Source organism: Zosterops lateralis (assembly GCF_965231275.1).
Source record: "Zosterops lateralis genome assembly, chromosome: 16".
NCBI classification, from domain to species: Eukaryota; Metazoa; Chordata; class Aves; order Passeriformes; family Zosteropidae; genus Zosterops; species Zosterops lateralis.
In genome coordinates, this window is record NC_139776.1 from 5,175,315 (window position 1) to 5,198,507 (window position 23,193).

The 23,193-nt window shown below is 48.2% G+C and overlaps 1 protein-coding gene across 1 annotated transcript in view; it reads right to left on the bottom strand.

Moving 5' to 3' along the window:
• LAMA5 (laminin subunit alpha 5) overlaps positions 1 to 23,193 on the bottom strand; it is a gene marked incomplete at its 5' end in the record, with an annotated part of 86,392 nt that overhangs the window by 41,195 nt on the left and 22,004 nt on the right. Inside the window, 4 exons of the mRNA XM_083873175.1 lie at positions 3,220 to 3,317; positions 3,755 to 3,925; positions 4,249 to 4,367; positions 7,726 to 7,843. Of these exons, the coding sequence (XP_083729301.1) occupies positions 3,220 to 3,317; positions 3,755 to 3,925; positions 4,249 to 4,367; positions 7,726 to 7,843 (506 nt within the window). The remainder of the gene's footprint in view (positions 1 to 3,219; positions 3,318 to 3,754; positions 3,926 to 4,248; positions 4,368 to 7,725; positions 7,844 to 23,193) is intronic.

The window sequence follows — 23,193 nt, forward strand, 5'->3', positions numbered from 1 at the left end:
TGGTCACTGAGTCAGGGAACTTATAAACCTGCTGTGCATTGTTAATCTCCCTGACTGGAAGACGTGGCTCCAGCCACACACCCCAGGCTCCTTAACGTGCAAGATGTTTGAAAAGTACTGGTTCAGTTCCCAGAATGCAAGAAGATGGCACTGCATGAGTAAAGATGCTCACTTCAGATGGAGTAGGAGGTATTTATTTAGTCTCTGCTGTTTCAGAGTTAGCAATGACCTCTCAGAGAGCTCATCCATCATGGCTTTACTGCACCTTGTGCTGAGTCCGTGCTGCTAATGAATTACAGACTAATGTGCATAAACCACAATATTTACATGTTTCATTGATTGAGTATATACAAGGAAGAAGAGGGAGCGGCTGTGTTCACATAGCACATATTTCCTGGTCATCCTGCTGTAAGAAATGAAACCGCAGCCTTCCCGCTGGAATTGATACTCAATGGCAGAGACTAAACAGTTTCCAGTGAGCAGCTGTGGCAGAACTGAGAGCAGCACACAAACACTACAGCATCTGGATTTGGCTGGGACATCTGAGGAGCACAATCAAGAAGAAAAAAAAAAAGCCCCTTCCTCTGTTTCTGACTGTACGGAGAAAAAACCACCTGCAAAAAGAGACTTGACAGATGGCACAAATCTACTGGCACACACGGTGCTTTCCTTTCCAAATGGGAAAGGGGAAGCTGGAGTTCAGGGTCCAGCAGTGGGAAAGCATCCTTCATCTGGATGTGCTTCTGACCAGCCAGGCTGCTGCTGTCTTGGTGGTTATCTTCAGCATGAGGCACAGCAGCAGCAGCTGGAGTCTCTGGTTGTCTCCCCTCTTGCTTGTGGTATCTGTGACAGGGCAGTGAAGCCACAGAAACAGCTCCTCTGATCAGACAGATGCAGAATTCTTCCAGGGTTCTCCTGAGCTCACTCAGTCTGCTCACACAACTCTTGTCTGGGCTCTCCAAGCCAGATTCCCAACGATTCTTATCTCACTGCTCCAAAGGTCTGCCAGGAGAAAGGCCGTGCCTCATCCTGCTGGTGTTCACCTTTAACCAGGAGAACATTAATTCCCTTTGCTTAATTCCAACTTAGGGCAAAAGAGAAAGCTGTGAGAAGTGCAGAGAGCCTTGAGGAGGCTGTACCTGCCCACAGGTCCCTGCAAACACTCACAGAGGGCCCAGATGTGCTGCCAGCTCAGCACAGCTGGATGTGCAGCCTCTGTAGCTTGGCACTTCACACAAACTTTCCAAAGCTGCACGAATATTATCATTTATGGCCAGGAAGTCAGCTCAAGGACATGCTTCATCATGTCCTGAAGTCTCTGCCAAGATTTCTGGCTCACCTCACCTCTATCAGAGTGCTCACCCTGCCTTTCTTAGCAACAGGCACAAGAAACATGGGGTGTGCAGAAGAGAGAACTTAAAATGAGCAGCAGAGACTCCCCAACAGGCTGAGACTGTGGGATTTTTAATAGGGCCAGGTAATCCACATCTCTTTATTTTCATTTCCTTGCCCAGTTGCTGCCACACATCAGATTCTGAAGAGGCAGGACATGTGCAGAGAGCACACTGCACAGATTGCTGAAGACATGACAAGTTTCTGGTAGCTGGGCCTGTGTCTCAAGGGGACAGTGTGTCTGAGCCCCAGCTGATGTGGCATTACAGATACCCCCAAGCTGCCCCAGTGCTGTGTCAGGGCAGGAGGGCTGGGATCCTGCCCAGCAGTGCCCACTTCAATGGGAAGGCTGGGCACAGCTGCTCCCAGAACCTGGAAAATGGCAGCATTTCATCAATTACTCATTTTCTCAACTGAAAGTATCAGATTTCTGCTGACTTGACTGTGCTCCTGGGCTTGCTAAAGGGTACAGCAATGCCATGAGAAGATCTATTTATCCAGCACCTTTTCCTGCTGTATCCTAAAGGACCTACAGCTGTTATGTTCTGACTGTACAAAGCACACAAGTAGGAAATGTTTTCTCCCTCAGGCCAGCATGATCTGCTCTGGGTGAAATGCAACAGCTGCTTACCAACATGTGCTGCAACATCAGAGAACAGGCTGGGGCCAAGAGTGAAGATGCCAAATGCATCCAAATGAGAGTGGAGGAGAGGAATTTCGGGAGACAAGAGATGGTTGCAAGCAGAAGTGGCACTGAACAAGGATATTCAACATATCTCTCTTTGTTCAACTTTCCTTCCCTTCTTGGAGAGCCCCAAGCCATTGATACACCCAAGAAAGGTCCTGGCATTTCCATGTTAAAGAAACTTGTCTCCATGAAGCCTTTTGCTCCAGCACACAGGTGCACTCTGCATCCAGCAACGCCAATGTCTAAAAAGCAAGGAACTGTACATTCAAATATTTATGAACTTCCTTTTGTCAGAGAGTTTGGCACACTCAGGCAGGCTTGCTTACCAATACATCTTTGTTTTAACACTTAACAGCTTTAACCTTGGCTGGGACTCACTGGAATTTTATTTTAGACGATCCAAAAGTTCTACATGATCCTGATGAGAAAGAAATACAAGCTCCCCTTGTCCAGCTGAATCTACCCATCTCTTTCATAAAGGCAACATTCAAGCTGCAAACAGATGGCTAAAAGCAACACTTCCATGGTCTGAAGCTGCTCTTTGACATTCCAAGTTGCCAAGGCAGATGGGAAGTTCCATTAGCCAAAATGTAACTTCTTTACACACTCCTGCTCTTTTACAAAGAGTTGTTCAGATACGTACATAACCAATCTCACATATGTACATAACCAATCTATGGTTCTTGTGAGTAGAAATGGGAAGCAGTCTCTGGCTTCATGGGAGACCATCTATTTATGAGAGCATTGTCCCAATGCTTAAGAAGCCACATGGGAAGCAAGAGACTTCTCTGCACAAGTTCAGGAATGACCCCAGGACTTTGATGGGAAACCTCCCTGTTCTACATCAGCATCCCTCCTTCTCATTCTCACACTCTGCTCCAGTGGGATGGCAAAGTTGTGGACAGGGAAACTTGACCAGGGAGAGAACTGATCTGGCGAAAAACAGTCTCACAAAATATGTGACTTTTGCTACTTTGTCTGGAGCAGTTTCTGCTTCTTTCTCAGGGCAGAGACACAAACAGCAGTGATGGCACCATCACAAGCTCAGGACAGGACACAGCTAACACTGGTATCATCTTTCATTGTTAGAACAGTAATTCAAATGCTCTCAGACAGAACTGGGATTTTGCAGCAAGTACCTGTAAGGGTCATTGGGGTCTTTGGCATCACAGACGTCTGCGTGGCCGTGGCAGACACAGCGCCCTCCAATGCTGATATCCTTGATGCTGTAGTAATACTGGAAAGCACAAGAAAAGCTGGCCATTACTATTTTTACAAATCAGATTCATAACCATTCTCCTCAAGATTCAGCATGACTTCATCCAATAAAATGATCTGTTGGGTTATTTCCCTTACAGTGACATTGCAAGCTGCAGTATCTGCCTATGGTTAAGAACCACCACATCTAACAGAGTCCATTAGCTATGAGTGGGGGGCTCCCAGCACAGCCAGAAAGCCACACGTGACACCAAGAGGTGTTTCCCAGTTTCACATTGTTGGTGTCTTCCCAAGCAGCCTCCAGCTCCAGCCACAGCAGATGCCTTCAGCTTCAGGAGGTGCAAGACAGAGAAAATACCCACAGGCAACAACCAGGGCATCCTCTCCCCAGAGGTGGCTTGCACAGCCCTCAAACAGCTCCACCTCACCAGCAAAGAGTATCAAGGCCTGCCTTACCCTCCTTGTGACCGTGGGGTCCCTCAGGGCTTTGCCCATCAGGTGCCCCAGCAGGGTGTTTGTCTGCAGGAAGCGCAGGCGGATGTTGGTGGCTTTGGTGAAGTTCCGCAGGAGAGGAGAGTAGGAGAAGTTCATGGCTCCTGGGCGCCCGTTCACCAGAGAGACAACAATCTGTGAATGGCAGGAGGGAAAAGGTCAGGTTGGATTGGGGATTGAGCAAGCTGGTCTAGAGGAAGGTGTATAAGGTGTATCTGCTCATGGCAGCGAGCTGGAACTGGGTGGTTCCAAACCAAACCATTCTGTGAGTCTGTGAGAACAAATTTGGGTAATCTCGTCACCCAGACAAACTGGAGCAGTTTTCTGTCCATCTCATTTGGTTTAACTGAATACTTTAAGTGGTATCCAAAAATCGAGAGGGAGCCTATTAACAGGAGTACCAACAGCCACTGAGTAACCCTGGAAACTCCAGGGGATGGAGACAGGGAACTGCTCACCTCCCCATTTTCCAAAGGCACGATCCGGGAGTACTCAGTGGTGCAGATGGCGTGGTCATCCCTGGTGATACGGTCCACAGTGTGCTGGCCAAACTTCTCAATGCAGTCCCTCTTGGAAGCTGTTCATCAACCAAAGATGAGAGCAGTAAGAGAAAAGGAACAATTCCCAGCCCTCTGTGGATTTTCCCACGCTGACCACAGGAGAGATGGGTGTACAATCTTTGTTAAGCATTTACCACGTAGAGATTGCTTTGTATCATTAACTCTGTCATGGCTAAATAGATAACCTCCACTAAGAGAGGGTGTCAACTCTAACAGTAATAGGCAGAAAAGCCCCCTATCACCTCCCTGCAGTAAATGAGGAAGGTCAGAATAGCCACTGTATCTACTGCCACCACCTGCAGAGAAACCCACCCCTCAAATCTTGGCATTCAGCTCACACTTTAACCAGCCTGAGATCTAACTCTGGTCTCAATCTGTTGCCTTGCTGGCAGTGGATTTGCTACACTGCTTCCACTGTACTGCAGAAGGGCTCTTGGCTGCCAGGGCTCTGCTCCTGAGGTAGGAGATGCACCATCATTTCACGTGGCTCCTAAACGTCCTGGGTCAGCCCTGAAGCCAGCACAGAATCCACAAGAGAAGCAACCACAAGCCACAGTCACTGCTGGGACATCTCCCAGCAGGCAGGGTGGACAAGCAGACATCCTGCAAGCCATTGCTCTGCCTCTCCCAAATACTGCAGGTGTTCACACCTTCCTCTGAACTCTGCTCTTAAACCAATGCCACAAACCAGAAATGCCAAAGGCACCAAGAACCACTCCCTGGGGACAGCAAACAAGGGCTCCTGCCACTAAGTGGCAATGCAAGGCTGGGTAAAGTCAGGGAACAGGCATCACCAGGCAGCCACTCTGCTGGCTTGGTGACCTGCTCTGGGGACACTGAATGAATGCCAAGACTCTCCTTGCAGCTACAGGAATGGCCTGGCTGCTCAGTATGACTGCTCCTGCAAGTCCAGCACCCTTGTCCCCAGGATGTGTGACATCCCTGTGCTGGCAGAGCCAACTCAACCCCTGCTGGGGCAGCTCAGGGCCTGACTGTGCAGGGTGGTGAGCACCTACATCTACCCAAGCAAAAACCTACACAGGGCTACTCTCAGGGACTGTTCCCTCAGGAAGAGCCTGGACAAAGGCTGCTGCTCCCTCCCACTCCCTTTTCACCTGTGCCAAAAGTTCACAGCAGAGCATGCTGAAGTGAATGTCACTGCAGTGCTCCTGAGGGTGTTTCCATGGCGGGGAGAAAGGAAGAAAAGGCAGCCAACAGAATCTCCTGTTCCTGCCAGCGCTGCTCAGCTCACACAGGAAACTGAAGGGGAAATGTTAACCCAGTTCACAGGAACGATCCTCCAAAATCTGTCTCAATGTGCCTCCAGAAGGCAGGTCCCCACTCCATGTGCTGCCTGGGTAGGCTGAGCCAGGCAGAAGGAACAGCAAAGGAGCAGCAAAGAATTTCTGTCTCCATGTCTTCACCTCTGGCTTACACCCATCCACACCTTGTCTCCAGCGTGTGGCCTTGCTCCAGGAAACACTGTTTTGGCAACAGCAAAAGCTCAGTTGCATCCACAGGAAGATATGGAAATATTTAACATCAGGCCTCTGGCCGCCAAGGTTTGCTTCACCAGGTGCTTTTTTAAAGGCAATTTATTTTTAAAGCCCCAGGCAAGGAACCTGTCACCACTGGCTAAAGATGATTGATTTCCAGAGCACTGCCACGGCTGCATGGAGACAGGATGCTCGGCCCATGGAGCTACTCAGGAAAACCAAAGAACTCCTCCAGTTATTGCAAAATCTGCACAACTATGTGAGCCAGAAGCTGGGCATTCTGAGCTAAAACAGAGCAACCCATTGGCCTTAAACTCTAGCAGTGCTTTAAGGAAACAGACAAGGACAGAGCCTCACCCAGCAGTCACTTCTCCCTCCTCCCACAAAGCTAAGCCCAAAAGCACCTTGGCACCTCCTGTGATGAGCAGCTCGAAGGACAGCACTGAGCCAGGCTGGACAGTGCCACAGTGTCACCCCTGGCAAGATTCACTGGCAGCTCTGAAGAAACCCTGCATTTCTGCCAGCTGCTTTTAACCCTGGTTCTGACCTGGCAGTGTTTTTATTAGACCACCTACAGAATTCCCCACGATAAAAATAAACCTCCGCAGAGGACTTCTTGTGCTCGCAAATCTGGCAGGTTTTGGAGCAGCCACCTCTTTATTTCCATGGGAATTTTCCACTGGGCTGTGTCACTGCACGTCACTTCTCCAGGGGAGTGGTAACAGGGCCTGATATTTTGGGAGGGAAGGGGATTCCAGATGTTGCAGCACTGCCACTGCCAGTGGGGCAAGAGCTCCCTGTGCATCTCCAGACCACGCAGGAACACGACTGTAATGGGCCCCCAGAGAGCCTTCAGAGCTGGCAGAGAAATTCTCAGAGAAGACAGAAAAAAAGCCAAGCAGGAATTTGACAGCAGTAATTCCCTACTAGACACACAGCAGAGAGAAAAACATCCGCCCTAGAGAGGAGCTACCACTCCTAAGGCAACACAGTGGTGGTAACACATCTGCAGCTCTTTCTTGCACAAGAAGAGGCCAGAAATCCAAAGCACAGCCTGACAGGTAAGCCAGAAATATGAGCCTTTAGGCACAGCCCAGGGCAAGGCCTCTGAGTGCTCCCAAGTCCTTTCTTGCCAGGTTTTAAGTTCTGGCTGTAGATCTTAACTCACATCTTCTCCCAATTACTGCTGCTGCTTCTGGGAGGAGCTGGTGGTTAACAAGTTCCTCGGCATCCGGCTACCCCACAGACCCTCTGGGAGAAGAGTTTCGTAGAACCAGCTGTTTCTTAAGGTTTTAATCAGTGAACTGGGAAGCCAAATGCACAGACTGGATCTCCCTTCCAGGCAGCTGTCTCTGATCCCACCTTGCACAGCAGCAGGACAGCCCTGCACAGGCTGGATCCAATCTCCGGTACTGATAAGCACAAGGGAATGTTTTCTGCATCCAGACTTTTCTGTGATAGCAGCTACTTGGAAGTAAGCTGCTGCTTGGCTTCTGGAGGAGCTGGAATACAGACTGGGATGGTACAGGGAAGAGATAGAAAGAGGAGGGCACGGAGGAGATGATAAGAAATCTCACCTTCAGACCTACATAACAACACCCAGCTGCAGACACTGGTGCCAACTTTGGCACCCCCATACATATCATGGCAGTGTTTTAAAAAATACATTTAATACCAGACAGAAAAATAGTTCTCCTGTCCTGAGGAGCATTTAACCTTCAACTCTTGCAGCCCTATTGGGCAGATGAAACAGAAGACATTTGCTGCATCACAGCAACGACACAGGAACAGCTCCAAACCCAACCCTGTATTTGCAGAGAGTTATCTTCACCCCAGCCACACTACCTGGCACTGAGCTGCAGCCCCCTGTCATACTCACAGGCAAAATACTGCCAGGGCTCGTAGGTGAGGCCAAAATCAGTTGATCGCTCCAACACCCAGAGGTCAGGACGAGGGGAATTGGCAAACTTGATCAGGACATAAGCTACGTGGAAGAGCTGAAAGAAAGGAACACAGAGTTAGTTGGCTGCTTGAGGTATCCTGAAAAGCAGAGAGAACTTCATGGGATTCAAGTGGAATAAATGAGCTGGCACTTTGCAGCTCCTGCTGCTCACAAGCAGCCTGTGCAGGGAAATCCTCCGTATCTAAAGGGATGGTGATACAACACGGCTGCTGCAGAGAGGCAGATTAGGGAGCTCAGTTCCCACTGAATGCAAACACAGCTCAGACTTTGTGGCTGCAGGCTCAACTCAGGTTGTGCTGGGAAACACCTCAGGCTTACCCTGAGCAGGCTGCAATACAAACCAGTTACAGTGCTGCTCTGGGGACTTGGCTTTTGGGCTGCTCTTGGGGTAACAGGTAACACTGACCTGCCAGCCAGGGAACATCCAACTGTACCTTGCAGTCAGACAGTCCCACAGAATTCTTTTTTCTGCCTTTTCAAGGCATTTCACATACCAGCCCTGCTTCACCAACACAACCTGTGTTTTGAAGCCTGTTCCAGAAAAACCCCAGCACAGCTTCTCTTCCCCAGGTGCCACAGGGAGGGGAGAGCAGGAGACCCACTTGGCTCCAGCACAGCTCCAACACTGGGCTGCTCCAATTTGTCTGGACACTGACATCTGCAGACACACTCCTGCCAAGTATAAAATAAACCTAGTCTTTAAAGAGCTACAGTGTCAGTGCTAGAGAGAAACAAAAGCCCCAGCAGAATTTCCCTTCCCCGGCTGGCACAGCCTCGCTCCAAGAATCCCCACTCCATCATCCTGTCACAAAGTGATATTTAAAGGCAAATAAAGTTCTCTTATCAGAGGAAATTCCTAATGTCAAAAACAACCCGAAAGGGAGTTTAGTGCTTGAAAGGCACAGATTTATAGCCCAGGAGTCCCTCCTCATGCAGAGCTAGGGCAGTATGAGCACACAAGCTCCTAAAGACTGACAAATATGCAGAGGGACATTTGTGCAAGGGGAGGGGAAGGAGGGCTCTGTGCCCATCTCAGCCAGGCAGGAGAGCCAGAACAGCAGCCAGCACCTCACCCTGCCCCGGCCACACGCATTGCTGAGCCAGAGGACACTCATTAATAATAACAGGCCTCCAAAACAGCCCTGACAATCCACACACTGGGCAAGTAAAGGGCAGAAAAAAACAAGAAAGAGGTATTTTAATCTACCAAGCCATCTATAAAGCACAGATCTTGCTGGGGTCAGTCAGACAAGGGGTCTGAGTGCTGGTGTGTAGATATGGAGCAAGGGGATGTGGGCAGCCCCAACTCAGTTCCCCCCTCAGCAGGACATTCAGGCAAAAACCTCCTCAGGATGCTCCCAAATGCTCCTCTGGCTCTGGGCAGCCTCTCCTCCACTTACCAGGGGGATTGGTCTTGTTCCCACTGCAGGCTGGTGACACCTAAAAACACACCTGGGTGCAGACTAAAGGGGCTTGAGAGGGATGCTCAGGGAGGAGTTTACCAAATCCACATGAACATCAAGCACAGCAGGTCAGAGGCTGTTCTCTAGCTGGGAATGGGCAAGAGGATTTGTCACCACTCTCAGGGTATGCACTGCTAAGGACTGGTGCCATCCAGAATAAAGAAACCAGACTGGTCACCCAACTCAGTTCTCTGCTGCCAAAAGACTTTCAAGCCCAGCCAAGGGGGAAACAGGCATCCTTTTCAAAAACTGAGGGAAAACAGACCTCAATCCTGCCCTGGCTCCCCTCTGCAACATGTTGTCAAGGCATACAAGACTAAGCTTCTTCAAGGAGCAGTTCTTTCCTGCCTGCTTTACTCTCCCAGCAGAGCTGTTATTTGATAGTGAAGCCCAAGAGGCTTCAGCTCAGGCAGCTGCTTTCTCTGCAGGACCAGTTCTCACAGCTCAACATCTGCCTCTTGGCATGGGAATAGGGCTGAACACCAGCCTGTGAAGTTACACCTTCCCTCTACTCTAAACCTCCCTCCAGCTTTATTCTGCAGGAAATAAATTAATCCTCCTGCTGGAACCTAGCACTGTCTGTAGCTGGACAGAATTCCCTGCAGCTCAAAAATACCTGTACATGTTCTGGCCTCAGGCATAGGGGATCCTCTGCTCTGAATGAACAGCAACCACAGACACAAATTTATAAATGTCAGGTGCGTCCCGCTCTTCTGATTTTCTTCTTACAAAGCCAGTAATGAATTTATTGCCAGTAAATCCCACAGAATTTCTGGGGGGGGGGGGGGGGGAGGGGGGGAATCTTCATCTTTTTGTTCAGCTTTATGCTGGAACAAAGTGTTCCTAATTAAATGTCCTGGAGTGCAACTCCTCTCCTGCTTCTGGTTCTCAGAAGTCCCCTCCCTCTAGAGCACAAGGATTACCACACAGGCAAATTGGTGCAGCTTTTGCCCAAATAGTGACACAAAACCAAGCCTTGGGCTCAGTGATTCACCAAGTGAAAACAACAGCCAGAAGAAACCCTCAGTGGTGCTGGTTGCAAGCTCTGGTGTAAATGGCCCTGGGGCAGGGCTGGGCAGACTCCTGACCCCTCTGAGCCCTCTCTGGCTGACAGAAGGAGGTGGAGATGGTTTCATACATTTTGAGTCAGGGGAGACACACACACACAGACACTGAGGATAAAACTGTGTCCATGCCTGCTGGGAGTTCTCTGAAAGGCCAATCGCAGCCTCACCGGCAGGGTTTGATGCCCAAGACAAGGGCTAGCACACCTTTTATCTCCCATTCCTGCTTTTCACAGGAAAGCACAAGAATATCTGGGTTCTTGCTGGAAATGTCTGCATCATCTGCAATATCTCAGCTGAAAGACAGGGCAGATATTTGCTGTCAATGCCAAACACAATTCCTCCCTCCATACCCAAATCCATTTGTAACTGTGTGCTTTTACTGCTGCTGAATTTTATTCCAGTTGTGACCCAATCTTGGGACACAAATAAGCCAGCCAACACTGCACAACCACTCCTCCTCCAGCATGGAAGGCTCATTCTCAATGGAGCACAGAAAATATTCAGGAGTCTGTGACCACAGTAAACCCCAACCCTGGAACAAGACCCATGTCCTGGTATTCAGGGGGATTTTTGTTCAGTCTGGCGAGTCCCTCACCCCTCCATCCAACATCCTTATCTTGCAGAATATCACAGCATGGCCAGAAAAATAACAGCAAATTGCCTGTTTCCAGTGCATCTGCTGAGAAAACTCAGATGCAAAGATGGAACAGTAGCTCTAAAAATAGAGCTGGCAGAAAAGCCAGACTTTTCATTCCATGTTTAGTTCCAGTACAATTCTGCCCGACCAATATTGCAAGGGAAATGGTTGGGTTTTTTTTCCAAAGCCTTTATTTAGCTCCTATTATCAGTCAGATGAATAAAAACCTCTATGTTCCCAGCCACTTTGGACTTTTTTTTTTTCCCTTCTTCATGAAGAAAAGAGGTGAAACACCAGACTTGATGCTCACACTTGTCTCCAGGCAGGCAGATCCCTTATTTTCCCTACCTCTGAAAACATGCCAGGTACAGCCCAACCTTTGACCAGCCTCTGGAATTTCATAAAACGATCTTCCAGCCAGGAAATTCTGACACTGCTTTAATTAGCAACCAGATTTCTTTGAAAATAGTAACATCTCTACATGTAGTTGATGTTGCTGTGAGTGGTTTTGAAGCAAGTTTCCTTAGTAACAATCACTTGCAGCTGCCCCAGTGCCTGGAAGGATGGAGCCAGGAGGGGAAGATGGAGATGAGGGCATTTCCTCCATGTCCCACACTCCATCCATTTCTGTCTTTGGATGGTGGGCAGCTTTATCCAGCACTAAAATACCATTAAAATATAACCCTGATTACTGCCCAGTGTGACAGTGCAAAGACAAAAGAGTAAACACAGATTCCAGAGAGTCAAGAGAAACTCAGCTGCTTTTGGAGCAGCACTTCCTCTGTGCATTTGTTCATCCACCCTTCTGTGTAAGCAGCACATGATGGCAAACTCACACATTTCTTCTCTATTCCTTTCCTCAAGACATTGATTCCGCTTTTCCAGCTCTGGGATGTACATGTGGGAAGAAGACAAGAAGCTGCAGCAGGTCTGTATCCTGTGTATCCTTTGGTGAGGGAGTTCTGGGCAAGTCTCACTGATACTCCAAGGCAACTCAAAGCCACAGGAAAACATTCAATAACCAAAATAAATCCTCACATTGTTGCAATATTGACAACTATGTTTTCACCAACAGCAAGAGGGGCTCTTTTTGGTTCTGGGATTAAAAGGTCTGAGCAGGCTGTGCTGGCTAGGAGCTAAATCCAGCTCTGCTCCCAACCTCAGACCCCTCAGGAGGATTTTATACAGTAAACCACTCACTCATTTTCCACAGGACAGATTTATTACCTTTGGTGCTGACCTATGAAAACAGCACCATGTAAAAACAAAGCAGTTCACCTCTCCCTAAGCACTGCTCCACATCCCTGTGGAGTGTGTGTGGGGACAGCATTACCAGCACTGCTCATCCCTGCTTGGGATTTCCCGGGACAATGGGATGGACCTGCTGAGCAGGGGCAGCTCACTGCCAGGGCATGGGCAGTAACTCCCACTGTCCCACTGCACATGAGGCTTCCTGGATCCACACAGCAAAGGGTGCAGGACACCCTCAGCAGGCACCTGCAGCATCTTGGGGCGTTCAGCACTCCAGTCTGGGTCACTGCACAGCAGCTCCAGACATCTGCAAAACCCAGAAGCAAGGAAAGCAGAAAAAGAACTGCTATGGAAAGTGGTTATTTATTTTTTTCCCCTTTCAAAAATCAAGTTATTTTACTCCCTTCCAAGCCCATCCATCCCCCAGGCACTGCCTGGTCTGTCACTGCAGCCACAAGCCCACCTGGAAAACATGGAGATGTCAGAGCCTGGATGGGGTTATCAATCCACAGTGCCAGGGAAAAAACAGCTCTCTGGGAGCACAGGTCACCTCTGTCCACAGCCCGGGCGAGTGGCTGCTCAGCTGCCAGGAATCAGCCTTGGAAATGCTCAGCAGAGCTGGCACCACATCGCTGGCAGCAGCTAAAGCTAATAAGGTGCCTTTCTGTGCACCTTTTATCCCCACCAACAAATATGCAGGAGGTGGAAAAGCCCTGGAAAGGCAGAGAGCTTCTGACTCACTTTGAATTTCTCTAGGTCAGTGATCTGCCCCTTTTGCATCCTTTGCCTGTAATCATTTATTCTCATGGAAGCAGTGAATTTACTCATTAACAATTGACTGTCCCTATGCTGAGCTTCTGTGGTTCTACAGCAGATTTATTTCTCCTCGGCTCATCCATTAAAATCCTTTAATAAAATCTCTCACATTTATTGTGTGCCTACTTTTTACTTGCAATCACACAAGAACTACTTCAACCCTTCCAGGCAGCAAACAAAGCTGCTTCCCCTCCAAGTGGGCACGGCTTTTTATCCAGTCATTTTTTTTAATAAAACACTCAAGTGCCTGAGAGCAAACAAACCCCACATATAAAAGCACAAAAGTCAGTGTTTGAAAGAGGGGTGTGCACTGAAATATGCTTTGCCCCCGTTTTGCTCTTTTCCTCACAGCAACTCCTGGCTTGTTCTTGTATGTCTGTGTCTCAAATCCTCACTGCCATGAAAATTGTAATTTTCATTAAATTAAAACATACTGAAAATTGTGTTTCTCCAAGTTATTAATGGAGGATTACGGGGCTCTGAATGAGAAGGTTCCCTATGCTTGGAACTCAAGATTTTGACAGCCAAGCTTTAGGAACAACCACCCATCCCTTTCACCATGGGGAAGGACAGAGGTGCAAAGTGGCAGCTATTAAACACCTCGGTAGGGCTGGGGAGAGAGGTGAGCACTCAGACTCAATTTTCCACTAAACTGTTTTCAAGTTTTTCTCCCAAAACTCTGGATTTTTATTGAGAGACATCAAAGAAAACACTCTCCACGAAACCACAGCCTCAGAGCTACCAGCCAGCATGAAACCTGCTCAGTGTCATAACAAGCAGCAGCAGCAGCAACCCAATACTTTATGATGTTATTTTCTAAACAGTGCCTGTTCCCTTCCTAAGCAGCTTGGCTTAGGTGAACAGCTGATGGAGCATTTTCCACAAAGGATTTTTTCTTTAAACACCAGCTCTGAGAAGGATTTGGCTCGTTCACCGATTTCACACACAGCACTGCTTTATCTTCACAGCATCCTCCTGCACAAGTTGTCCTTCCCCTGCCAGAGCCACACACACACCTCCTGCCAAAAATCCCTGGGGGACTAAACCTGCAGCACTTGGCACATGGCAGGGCAGGGCAGAGCCATCACTTGTGGCCTGCACGGTGCAGAAGATTTGGACAGCCAAGTTTTAGAAATGACCTCCAACAGGGCAGCAGCAGGAGCCTGATTCACAGAAGGTTCAGCCAGCTGGCACTAAGGAGAGGAACAGCCTGTTAAATCCCTGCCTACCTGGGGCTGCAAACAGCAAATGCCACACAGCTACAGGTGCAGGGTTCAGGGATGCTGGCACAGCAACCTGTACATGGTCCAACACAATCCTGTTAAACCTCAGCAAGTGGGGTCTCTTCTGAACTCAAATTGGTCCTTTGTGAGCACCCAACAGCCACCCAAAGGTCACTGCAGCCAGACTTGGGTATCCAGAGGCATCATGGCAGAGCTAAACTGGTCAGGACAGAGGAGGATGGCTGGAATTCCTTGGGATGAGGCCTCAGTCACTTACAGAGAAGGACTTTGCCCACACTATCCTCTCACTGTGCAGCAGGAGATTCCCTGCACTTGACTGAGATGGCCTTTGCAACTTTCCAGGTTGCTGGTCAAAGTGTTAAGTAACCCATTAAAGACAAGATTTAAATATTTGTATTTTAGCCCAAACTTGAGCTATCACACCTTTAGGGAATGGCTAAGAGGACTCCCCTGTCCTTGGGCACCCTGTAAAGGGGTACAAGCTCTGGTCTGCAAGGCCAGCTCAGCCCAGGAGTTGAGACCAGAGAATGTGGAGAGGGTCAGGTTCCCCCCACCACAAGGACTCCCATCCTCTCCAGTTGCTTTAATCCTCCTGCAAACACCATCAAAAACTCAGCACAGAGGTGGCTGTAAAGAGGCCCTTTAAAACTTCCTGGTGCTGCAGAGATAAGACACTCTAATCACATTCAGGTTTTCAGGTTCTCAGACTATTTACCTTGAGGTGTCAATTGTCCTTGATGGTTAAATGCTTCTAGGAAGCTTCTGGGAATGTGTGGGTAATTCTTTTTTTTTTAGTGGTGTATTCCGGGAAAACACGTCAATTAATAATTAGCAGGCAGGATTAGTGGCAGTTCATACCAGGGTCTTCCTCCCAGTAGAATATAGTATTACATGAGAAGAGAGATAAGGAAAAAAGTGACTCAAAGGAAAAAGAAAAAACCCTTTTTTACAGAGACACAAAGTGCACTGATGGCCCTCACTATGAAGAACCATGTGCTTGTGCTGTGCTGTCCAACATGCAGAAGTGAAAAAGCCGAAGTTCCTGCAAGCAGCTTCATGCAGACAGGGGAGCACTAAGCAGCTGTCCCCAGGAAGACTTGGTATTCTACAGGAATTTAACTGGAAGTCACTCAAATACAGCCAGCCAAATAAACCCAGACATCTAGTTCATGACAGAGAAAAAAAAACCCCACAGGAGTCTCAAAGCTGATTTTCAAAGGGCCTTGGGTCCACTGCCATAATTATCCTCCCTTAAAAAGCAGGAGTTTGAGACTGATTTTAGTAAAATGAAAACTAAACCATAGTAGAAACTCTCATAACCCCAGAACATACAGAAACAAAAAAGTGTCTTCCTATAAATAGCAAAACTGGGGAATTCCAGCTTGCTAATACTAACTGGTGTGTGCTTGCAGCATAAATGTGAAATTTCTGAGAAAAAGCCTGACTTGAGGGATGTCATCTGACTGAAGTTATTTGAGACTGAGAGAAGCAGAGTCTCTTCTGGGAGCTGTCACTCCTCACACAGGGAGAGTGGGGTTTTTGTAACTAACGGGAAAGAACTGACTCAGCTTTTAACGCCAGATAGACTTGGAAAGGAAATAAACAAATCTCCTTGGAGTGACCCATTCTACCACAGCAAATCCTACACTAGGAACAGATCTCTGTGCTGGAAGGAGATGAGCAGTCCCTGTGCCCAGGAAAATGGGCTCAGTACCTCACACTGAGCTCCAGCATGGCACTGATCAGGAAATGAACCTTTTAAGTTCATCTGGGTCATCCTCTAGTGCTCCTGTTCACATGGACAACACTCCTCAAGAGTGGCTGATCCCAGGGCTGCCTTGGCTCAGGGAACAATCTCACACCTGTATTTCAAGGACATGAGCTGGATGCTTTGTGAAGAAGACTTGAACAACAGATAGGAAACATGAAGGAGAGGATGGCACTGCCACAGCCTCTCCCCATTTGGCTAAAAAAACCTGATCTATCCATAGCTCTTGGGGAGAAAGTCCAGATTCAGAGACGAACTTGTCCCTCTTCTCTTCCCCAGTGACTGGCCATTGCTGCACAGCTGGGAGGAGAGCCCAGTTCAGGCCCTTCCTTCCTGCCAAACTGTCCCAGCAGCTGTAGATAACGTCTGTAAGACCTCCCTGGGCATCTGCTGCTGGGACAGAGAGGAATGGGCTCCAAGTCAAGAGCTGTAATACTTTCAGTAATGACAGCCCTGCCTGGTACCTCTGGTTTATCAATGTGCAGTCTGTCAGGGTAGAAACCACGACCTTGAGCACAAGGAAAAGAATTCCATTTAAAGTCCATGCTCATTCCTCTACCTGCCAGTGGCATCACCACCGTGAGAGGATTTCACCTGGAGTTCATCAGTCGCTGCTACTTGTCTCTCTCATTTTCCTCAGAGAATAATTTAACAGATCTGGGTTAATTTGGTTTAAGTGTTCCCCCAGCTGCCTGCATGCTGACACACAGGGAACAGTGTCTGCAGTCATGGATTGTTTGCTTTTAAAACATATAGGAGGAATCCATGACTTTGGCAGTGAATGTGATGAAACCAAGCCATTAAACCACAGCACATTCCAGAGCCAGATGTATGGGCACAGCTGTGACAAAGCTTCAGCCCACGCCCAGACAGAGCTCAGAGCCTCTGCTCTGCTCAGGTCTTCTCCTCCTTCTCCCTGAGCCTGCCTGGAAGGAGGCAGAGGGGTTTTTCTCACACCTCCTCCCATTCTTACAACACCCCTTGCAAGGTGCAAGCCATTCGTGCCCTTACAAATAAAAATCTGGGCAAAGCCTCGATGGATTTGTGAGTGGAGCTGCCTCCCCCGAGCTGAAGCTCCCACACAACCAAGCAGGAATTTCAGCCTGCACGGGCCAAAATTCCTCCATTTCCTCCAAACAGCTACTCACTAAAAAATCTGGTCTGACCTTTCATTCCGCTTCATTTCTTCTGCTCCTCAATTACAAAGTGGTACAGCCAGGACATCGATTTTTGCAGCATTTCTGCATGGAAGCAGCGTGGGCTGCTGAGGATTTGGGAGTACTGAGGCAATTGGTGTGGCAGATTATGTGATACCTACACTGTACTGCTGATGTCTAAACTTATCAAACCCTGTTTGTGGGTAAATTACACCCCAATAAAGATGGGGAGCCTACAAATATGGAACCCCCAAGGGCATTTCAAGCCAAGCAAAGAAATTGGCAGAGTCAGAAAGGAGTCTGCCTGGTTCTCAGCTTGGGTTCAACCTGAGAACTGAGGTGCTGAGAGATGTAATACTCAGCAATTTTCAAAACCATCCTTCAAGAAAGTATTTTTGTTTGAACATGCCTTAAACCCTCTGGAGCCACTGTGACCCTGCAACCAGTTCCTGCAGCTCACTGTATCTCCCCATCATCCCTCTGCCTTCAACACCTCCCAAACCCAGGCATGCAGAGAGAGAAACCTGCAATGCAGACAGGAAGGAGACCTCTCTCCAGAGGGTTTTGCTAACTCTAATGATAAAATACCAACTTCCCAACAAGCTGAGGTAGGAGGGTGCAAAATCAAGACAAAATGCACAGTGATTAATTTGTTGTAGAAGTGTCAGATATCACAAGACAGATTCCTGGAACAAGAATGCAGGGGAGGAAAAGCTGAGGAAGGTACACGAGAAGCCTTTTGATTTAGGCCAGGTATTAAGAGCAAAATCCTTTAAATGGACCAATATTAAAAAAAAAAAATAGCAAAGTAATAGATATGATGTCATACAACTCTGAATGTAATGAACTTGGATCTAACAGATGGTCCCAGTTAAACTAAAAGCTGTCTCAGGTACCTCACAAACCAAGGCTGTGCAGAGCAGTTGGTGGGAAAAGTAATCATTCTGAGTGGCCAAAAGTTCACATTTCCTTGAACTTTCCAGTCTGCCAGTTCACCCATACTCTCTGAAATACATTATCTCTGCTTGCAGGGTTTACTCCAGCCTTTCATTGTTGTCTTATCTCCAGCCTCTTCCTGCCCCAGCTTCAAAAAGAACACAGAGCATCACAGAACAATATGAATGAGCTAAAAAAAAATTATATATGTATATATCTAAACACCAGCCCAAAATCTTTGTCAACCTGCTACCCAGCACACTGGGAGAGGCAGGAGGGGGTTTTGCATGAAGACATGAGGAAAAACAATCTCTCCTGGCTCATGAGTGCAGGGTAACTGTGAAATTCCCCCAGACCAACCTATTTGCAGCCCATCAGTAACCTCAAGCTAGGCAGCATCCACTGGGATCACAGGAGCAGGGAAAAAGGCAAACACATCTCAGTTATGTTTATGCCAGGAACATAAACTATGGTCCTTTCTTTGGTAGGATGGACTAAGCAGCTTATCTACAACCCACATTGCAAACTTTTTGGTCAACAACCCTGTAAGCAGTTGATTCCTGCAGTTATATTTGTGAGAGTGCACTGAGAAGTGTTTCCCAGGAGCTGGAGAAAACAACCTTCTCTGTCTGGCTGAGGAGAACATGTCCCAGAAAAGACCTTTTCCTTGGACAACACCCATGCATGACTGCGGGGAGAAATCCCCAGGCATGTCAGACCAGCAAGACAAAATGCAGGTGGTGGGCAGCCCTCTCCTGACAGCACAGCAGGATCCACACATCTGCACAGACCCAGAACAGCAGCCAGGCATCCATGAGATGCCCCAAAACACACCTGAGCTGAGCCTCTGTACAACAGGTCCTGTAACTCTTCTCATCTGCCAGTTTAAAAAAAAACCAAATAAAAAATGATGGAACACAAAAACAAACCTAAGAGCCCCAGACTGCCTGGTACCAGCAGCCCCCACACAGGCCAGGGCTTGTGTGTCACAGCCACATCAGATCCCAGGCTGCCGCTGTGGGATTTCTGCACAAACCTCTCTGCCCAGGAAGAGCACGGTTATGACACCAGAGGCTCCACCAGAGACCAGCACAATCTCCCCAGATAAGGCCTGTCTGTGGTGAGAGGAAATTGGCTGCTTTGTTTCAGAGCAGAGCTCCCTGGTAAGCACCTTTGTGCAACAGCCTGCATCTCCTCCCAGCCCTGTGGGTCAGCCCTGGAGCCCAGGAATAAATCACTGCGGTGGGCTCTGGGCCAGCACAGACAGCAGCAGGGAGGGCTGTGATCTTCTGTGGAACAGCCTTCCCTGGGACCTGCTTAATTGGGCCCTTTAGACTCGCTTCCCATTTCCAAAAGAGGCCACTGTGCCCCACCACTATTTGCTCATTGAAGGAGCAAACCCGGGAGCCCCATCCATCAAAGACTGATGCTAATGAAGAGCAGTAAGCAATTAGCAATCCCCCAGCTGACTCATCAGGGGCTCCTGAATCCTGGATGGGCTGCAGGGTGTTCACCTACTCTGACTACACTAAAAATCTCTTGAAAAGCAGCTTCAAGATTCTCGATTCCATTCACATTTTGGGCTATTTTTAGGGCTCCAAATTATGTTGGGATATCCGGGAAGACTTCACAGATTTAGTCCCATTCCCACAGAGTTCAAGACCAAACTGCTCACAAACTCATTTTATCCTCAAGGGTTTTTTTCTTAATGCTTGGCTTATACCCTCCTGCTTCTATTGGTATTTTAATTAGCTTTTTTGAAAAAAACCTTATTAAACGTTATTTTTAAGTGAAAATATGCTGCAGTTTTTGTGGCCAAAGTGGCTATTTTAAACCATTTCCCATATTGGGAATAAAGGTCTAGAACATTTGAAAAGTCCCGTCCTGCCTTTCCCATTAGTTTTGGGCTGTTGCCACAGAAAATGTGAGAAGCAAAAAGAATGGAATAATTATTAAAGGTACATAGGCAGCACAGAGCCTAAATCACAACAGGTGATTTAGACTCCAGGTTAGGCTTTGTAGAGATGGCAACTACAACACCAACAGTTGCATTACAGGGGGTAACTTGCCCAACATTCCCATTTGGATCCCTGTGCCTCCTTACACCCCCCAGAGGACACAGGGGCTGCATGAAGCTGCCCATGCCAGGTGCAGAACAGGGACCACAGCAGAGACCCAGGAGAATTCCCAACCCTGTGAATCAACCACTTTCCCCCACCCACTGGGCTGCTCCTTCATTTCCTGTCTGAGAAATTCTGCAGTTCTATTTTCCAGCTTGGCTCCTTCAGTCATCTCATCTCCTTGCTGGGTCATACTCCTTTGAATTTTAATCAACCCACAGCATTTTTGATATTTTTTTCCTTCCACACTAAGAATTATCATCTACAGTCTGAACTACTGCTGTTCTGCTTCCAGGACTCCTTCATGGATGCACCCTGATTACAACACCAATGATTTAGGCCATGGGTTGCTGTTACCATCAATGACAGCTCCCATCTCCATCTTTCCCAAGCAAATCCTCTCAGATCTGGACACTGTCACAGCTGTCCCTGGCATCACAATCCCTTAGCACCTCTCCAAGCTGGATGCAGTGACTACAGACAGAAACTCTTGCAGATGCCCAAATTTATCTGTTCTAACCCCAGGACCAAAGAGGAAAGTATGTGCCAAACTTTGGCAACTTAACTATCTAACACTAGCTGGAATGAGTGCTGGATGATATCCTGCAATTCTCTCATTTGTGGAAGTGCCCAGGCCGTGCTGGCCCAGACCATTAGAAGCTGGAGCATCCTTGCTAGGACCAAAGCCAATGCTGGCAGAGGATGGAGTAATCCACAATGATGGAATTCACCCCTCCTCCTCTTAATCCAAAATAGCCCCATTGCTGGCTCATCAGGCTCAAAACCCAGAACTCAACTGCTTTGGGGTCAGATGAGGAGAAAGGAATTGTAGGAGGCAGCTTTAAGTCTTGGCTTTAAGCAGCAGTGCTGGAAAGTTAATGCAAAGGGGCTGCTAAGGGTGGCTGCTGATTTCTGCTGTGGGGCTGAGCCAGACACTTGGTTAAGGCATCTATAATCCAGTGAAGTGACCATGCACAGCCTGGGGACAGCTGAATCCCTGCCCTATCCATCACACAGCAGCCACTGGGGCTGCTGCCCAGAGAACAAACCACACTAACTCACTTGTCCACAGCACATTATGTTGTGAAATATTTATTGCCTCCCCGATCGGAAGAAAGAAACATTTCTCTCTTGGACATAATGAAGAACACATTTCCAGCACTTAACAGCTGGAAGCTGGAAAGGTGGCCAAAGAAAATCCCTAACTTTTTTTTTCTTTCTCTTTAAAGTAAGCATCTGGAAAACTAATTTCTGGGGAAGAGGACTGTTCCTAAGTCAATCCAAGGAAAGAATCAAACTTAGTCACAATTTACAGGCAGGGGCTGATAAGATCATATTGTGAGTGTGATATCAACAACATGTTTTTTTGTCTGCCCCTGTCAGTTTAACTCCAAGAGGATGAAGAGAGGTTGTTTTTATTTAATGAAATGCAGCAACTCACACTGGCAGAGATTTTCAATATGGTTTTGATCAGCCACTGAAATATCAGTGAGTTTTTTTCATCTCCACCCCACGTTGCTTCAGCTGATACACTCTGGGTGATGCTGGTATGTCCCTGACCCCCTGGGAGGACAAGTGAGGACCCTCCACTCCTTCAGCTTCAAACTGTCCCTGGGACCAACTCCTCCAGCCTGTGTCAGCATAAACACAGGGAATAACAACTGGCACATGTGTTTGCAATCAAAACACTGCTCTGCCCAGGCCAGTGGGCACTAACCCTTCCACAGGACGAGAGGACCCCTATTCCTCCCCTTGCACTGTTTATACCATTAATCTCCACATCCTGAGTTGCATCCCAAGGTCTGGAGGCAGTCACTGGTGATGTTGCAGGGCTACACATTATCTGCTAAGCAAGTCCTGTGCCATGGCTGAATCACCACCTAAAGCTGATGCCAGGCTGCCCAAATCTGCCTCTGCTCCCGAGGGTCCTGCTGATGAGCACTGCCCAGGTCAGTGCTCCTTGCCCCCACACCTCAGCACATCCCTCCTGCTCTGGCTGCACTGAGTGCTCTTCCCAGAGGCACAAGCAGCTGACGAGGACAGGAACACCCTGCTCTGGATGAGATGTCTGGGAAAATGCTTCTCCTCTAACTTTCACAACAGGTTAGAATTCTTTCAGAGGGAGGGCTAATGCGGGTTGTTTTCAAACAGGCGCTCTGTTATTGTAACCAATAACAGGAAATTGATGGAAATTGTGTGGTGGGACACAGGGCAGTCCCCCTGGGGCAGGCTGCTGTCCCCACCATGGCCTTATCCTGTGTGCTGCCTGTGGAAAGCACCCAACACCCTTCAAAGGGCCAGCAGAAGATGTGAGGGAAGAGAGAAGGCAGAATCCAGAGCCTTTCCAGATGCTCCATCCCATGGACTCTGTGTCCTGTAAATGTGGGGCAACTGAAGCCTTTCTCCAGGTTTGTTCCAGCTATGCTGAACACCAGAGGCATTTCCAAATATGAAGCGTCCCACATCCCCTGCCTTGGGGACAGGCAAAGTGATTCCCCTCCCTAAATCTCTGGCTGCCACATACCAGCCACTGGGAAAAAAGATGCTTCTGGCAAATACAAAACTTTGAGAAGCAGGGTTAGCTCATGCTGTTCTGCAGCATTATCCATCCCAGCATGGGCCCGGGCTGTGCCAGAACAAACAGCACATCAAATAAACAACACATTAAGACAACGCACGCTGCAGACACGTGTGGTCACTCTGCTCTCAGCCCAGCCATCCCCAGGGCTCAGACATCCACAGCAGCTTTACTCTGCTCCCTGTAAAGCCCCATCATGTTCCTCTGACCTGCCCCAGGGCTAACCAAAGCAGGTCTTTCTGCTGACAGAGCAGCTCAGTCCAACTGCAACAGCTTCACTTTGCTGAGGACTGATGGTTTCAGCACACCTGCAGCCACCCTGGGCACAAAGACACACCAAGAAGAAA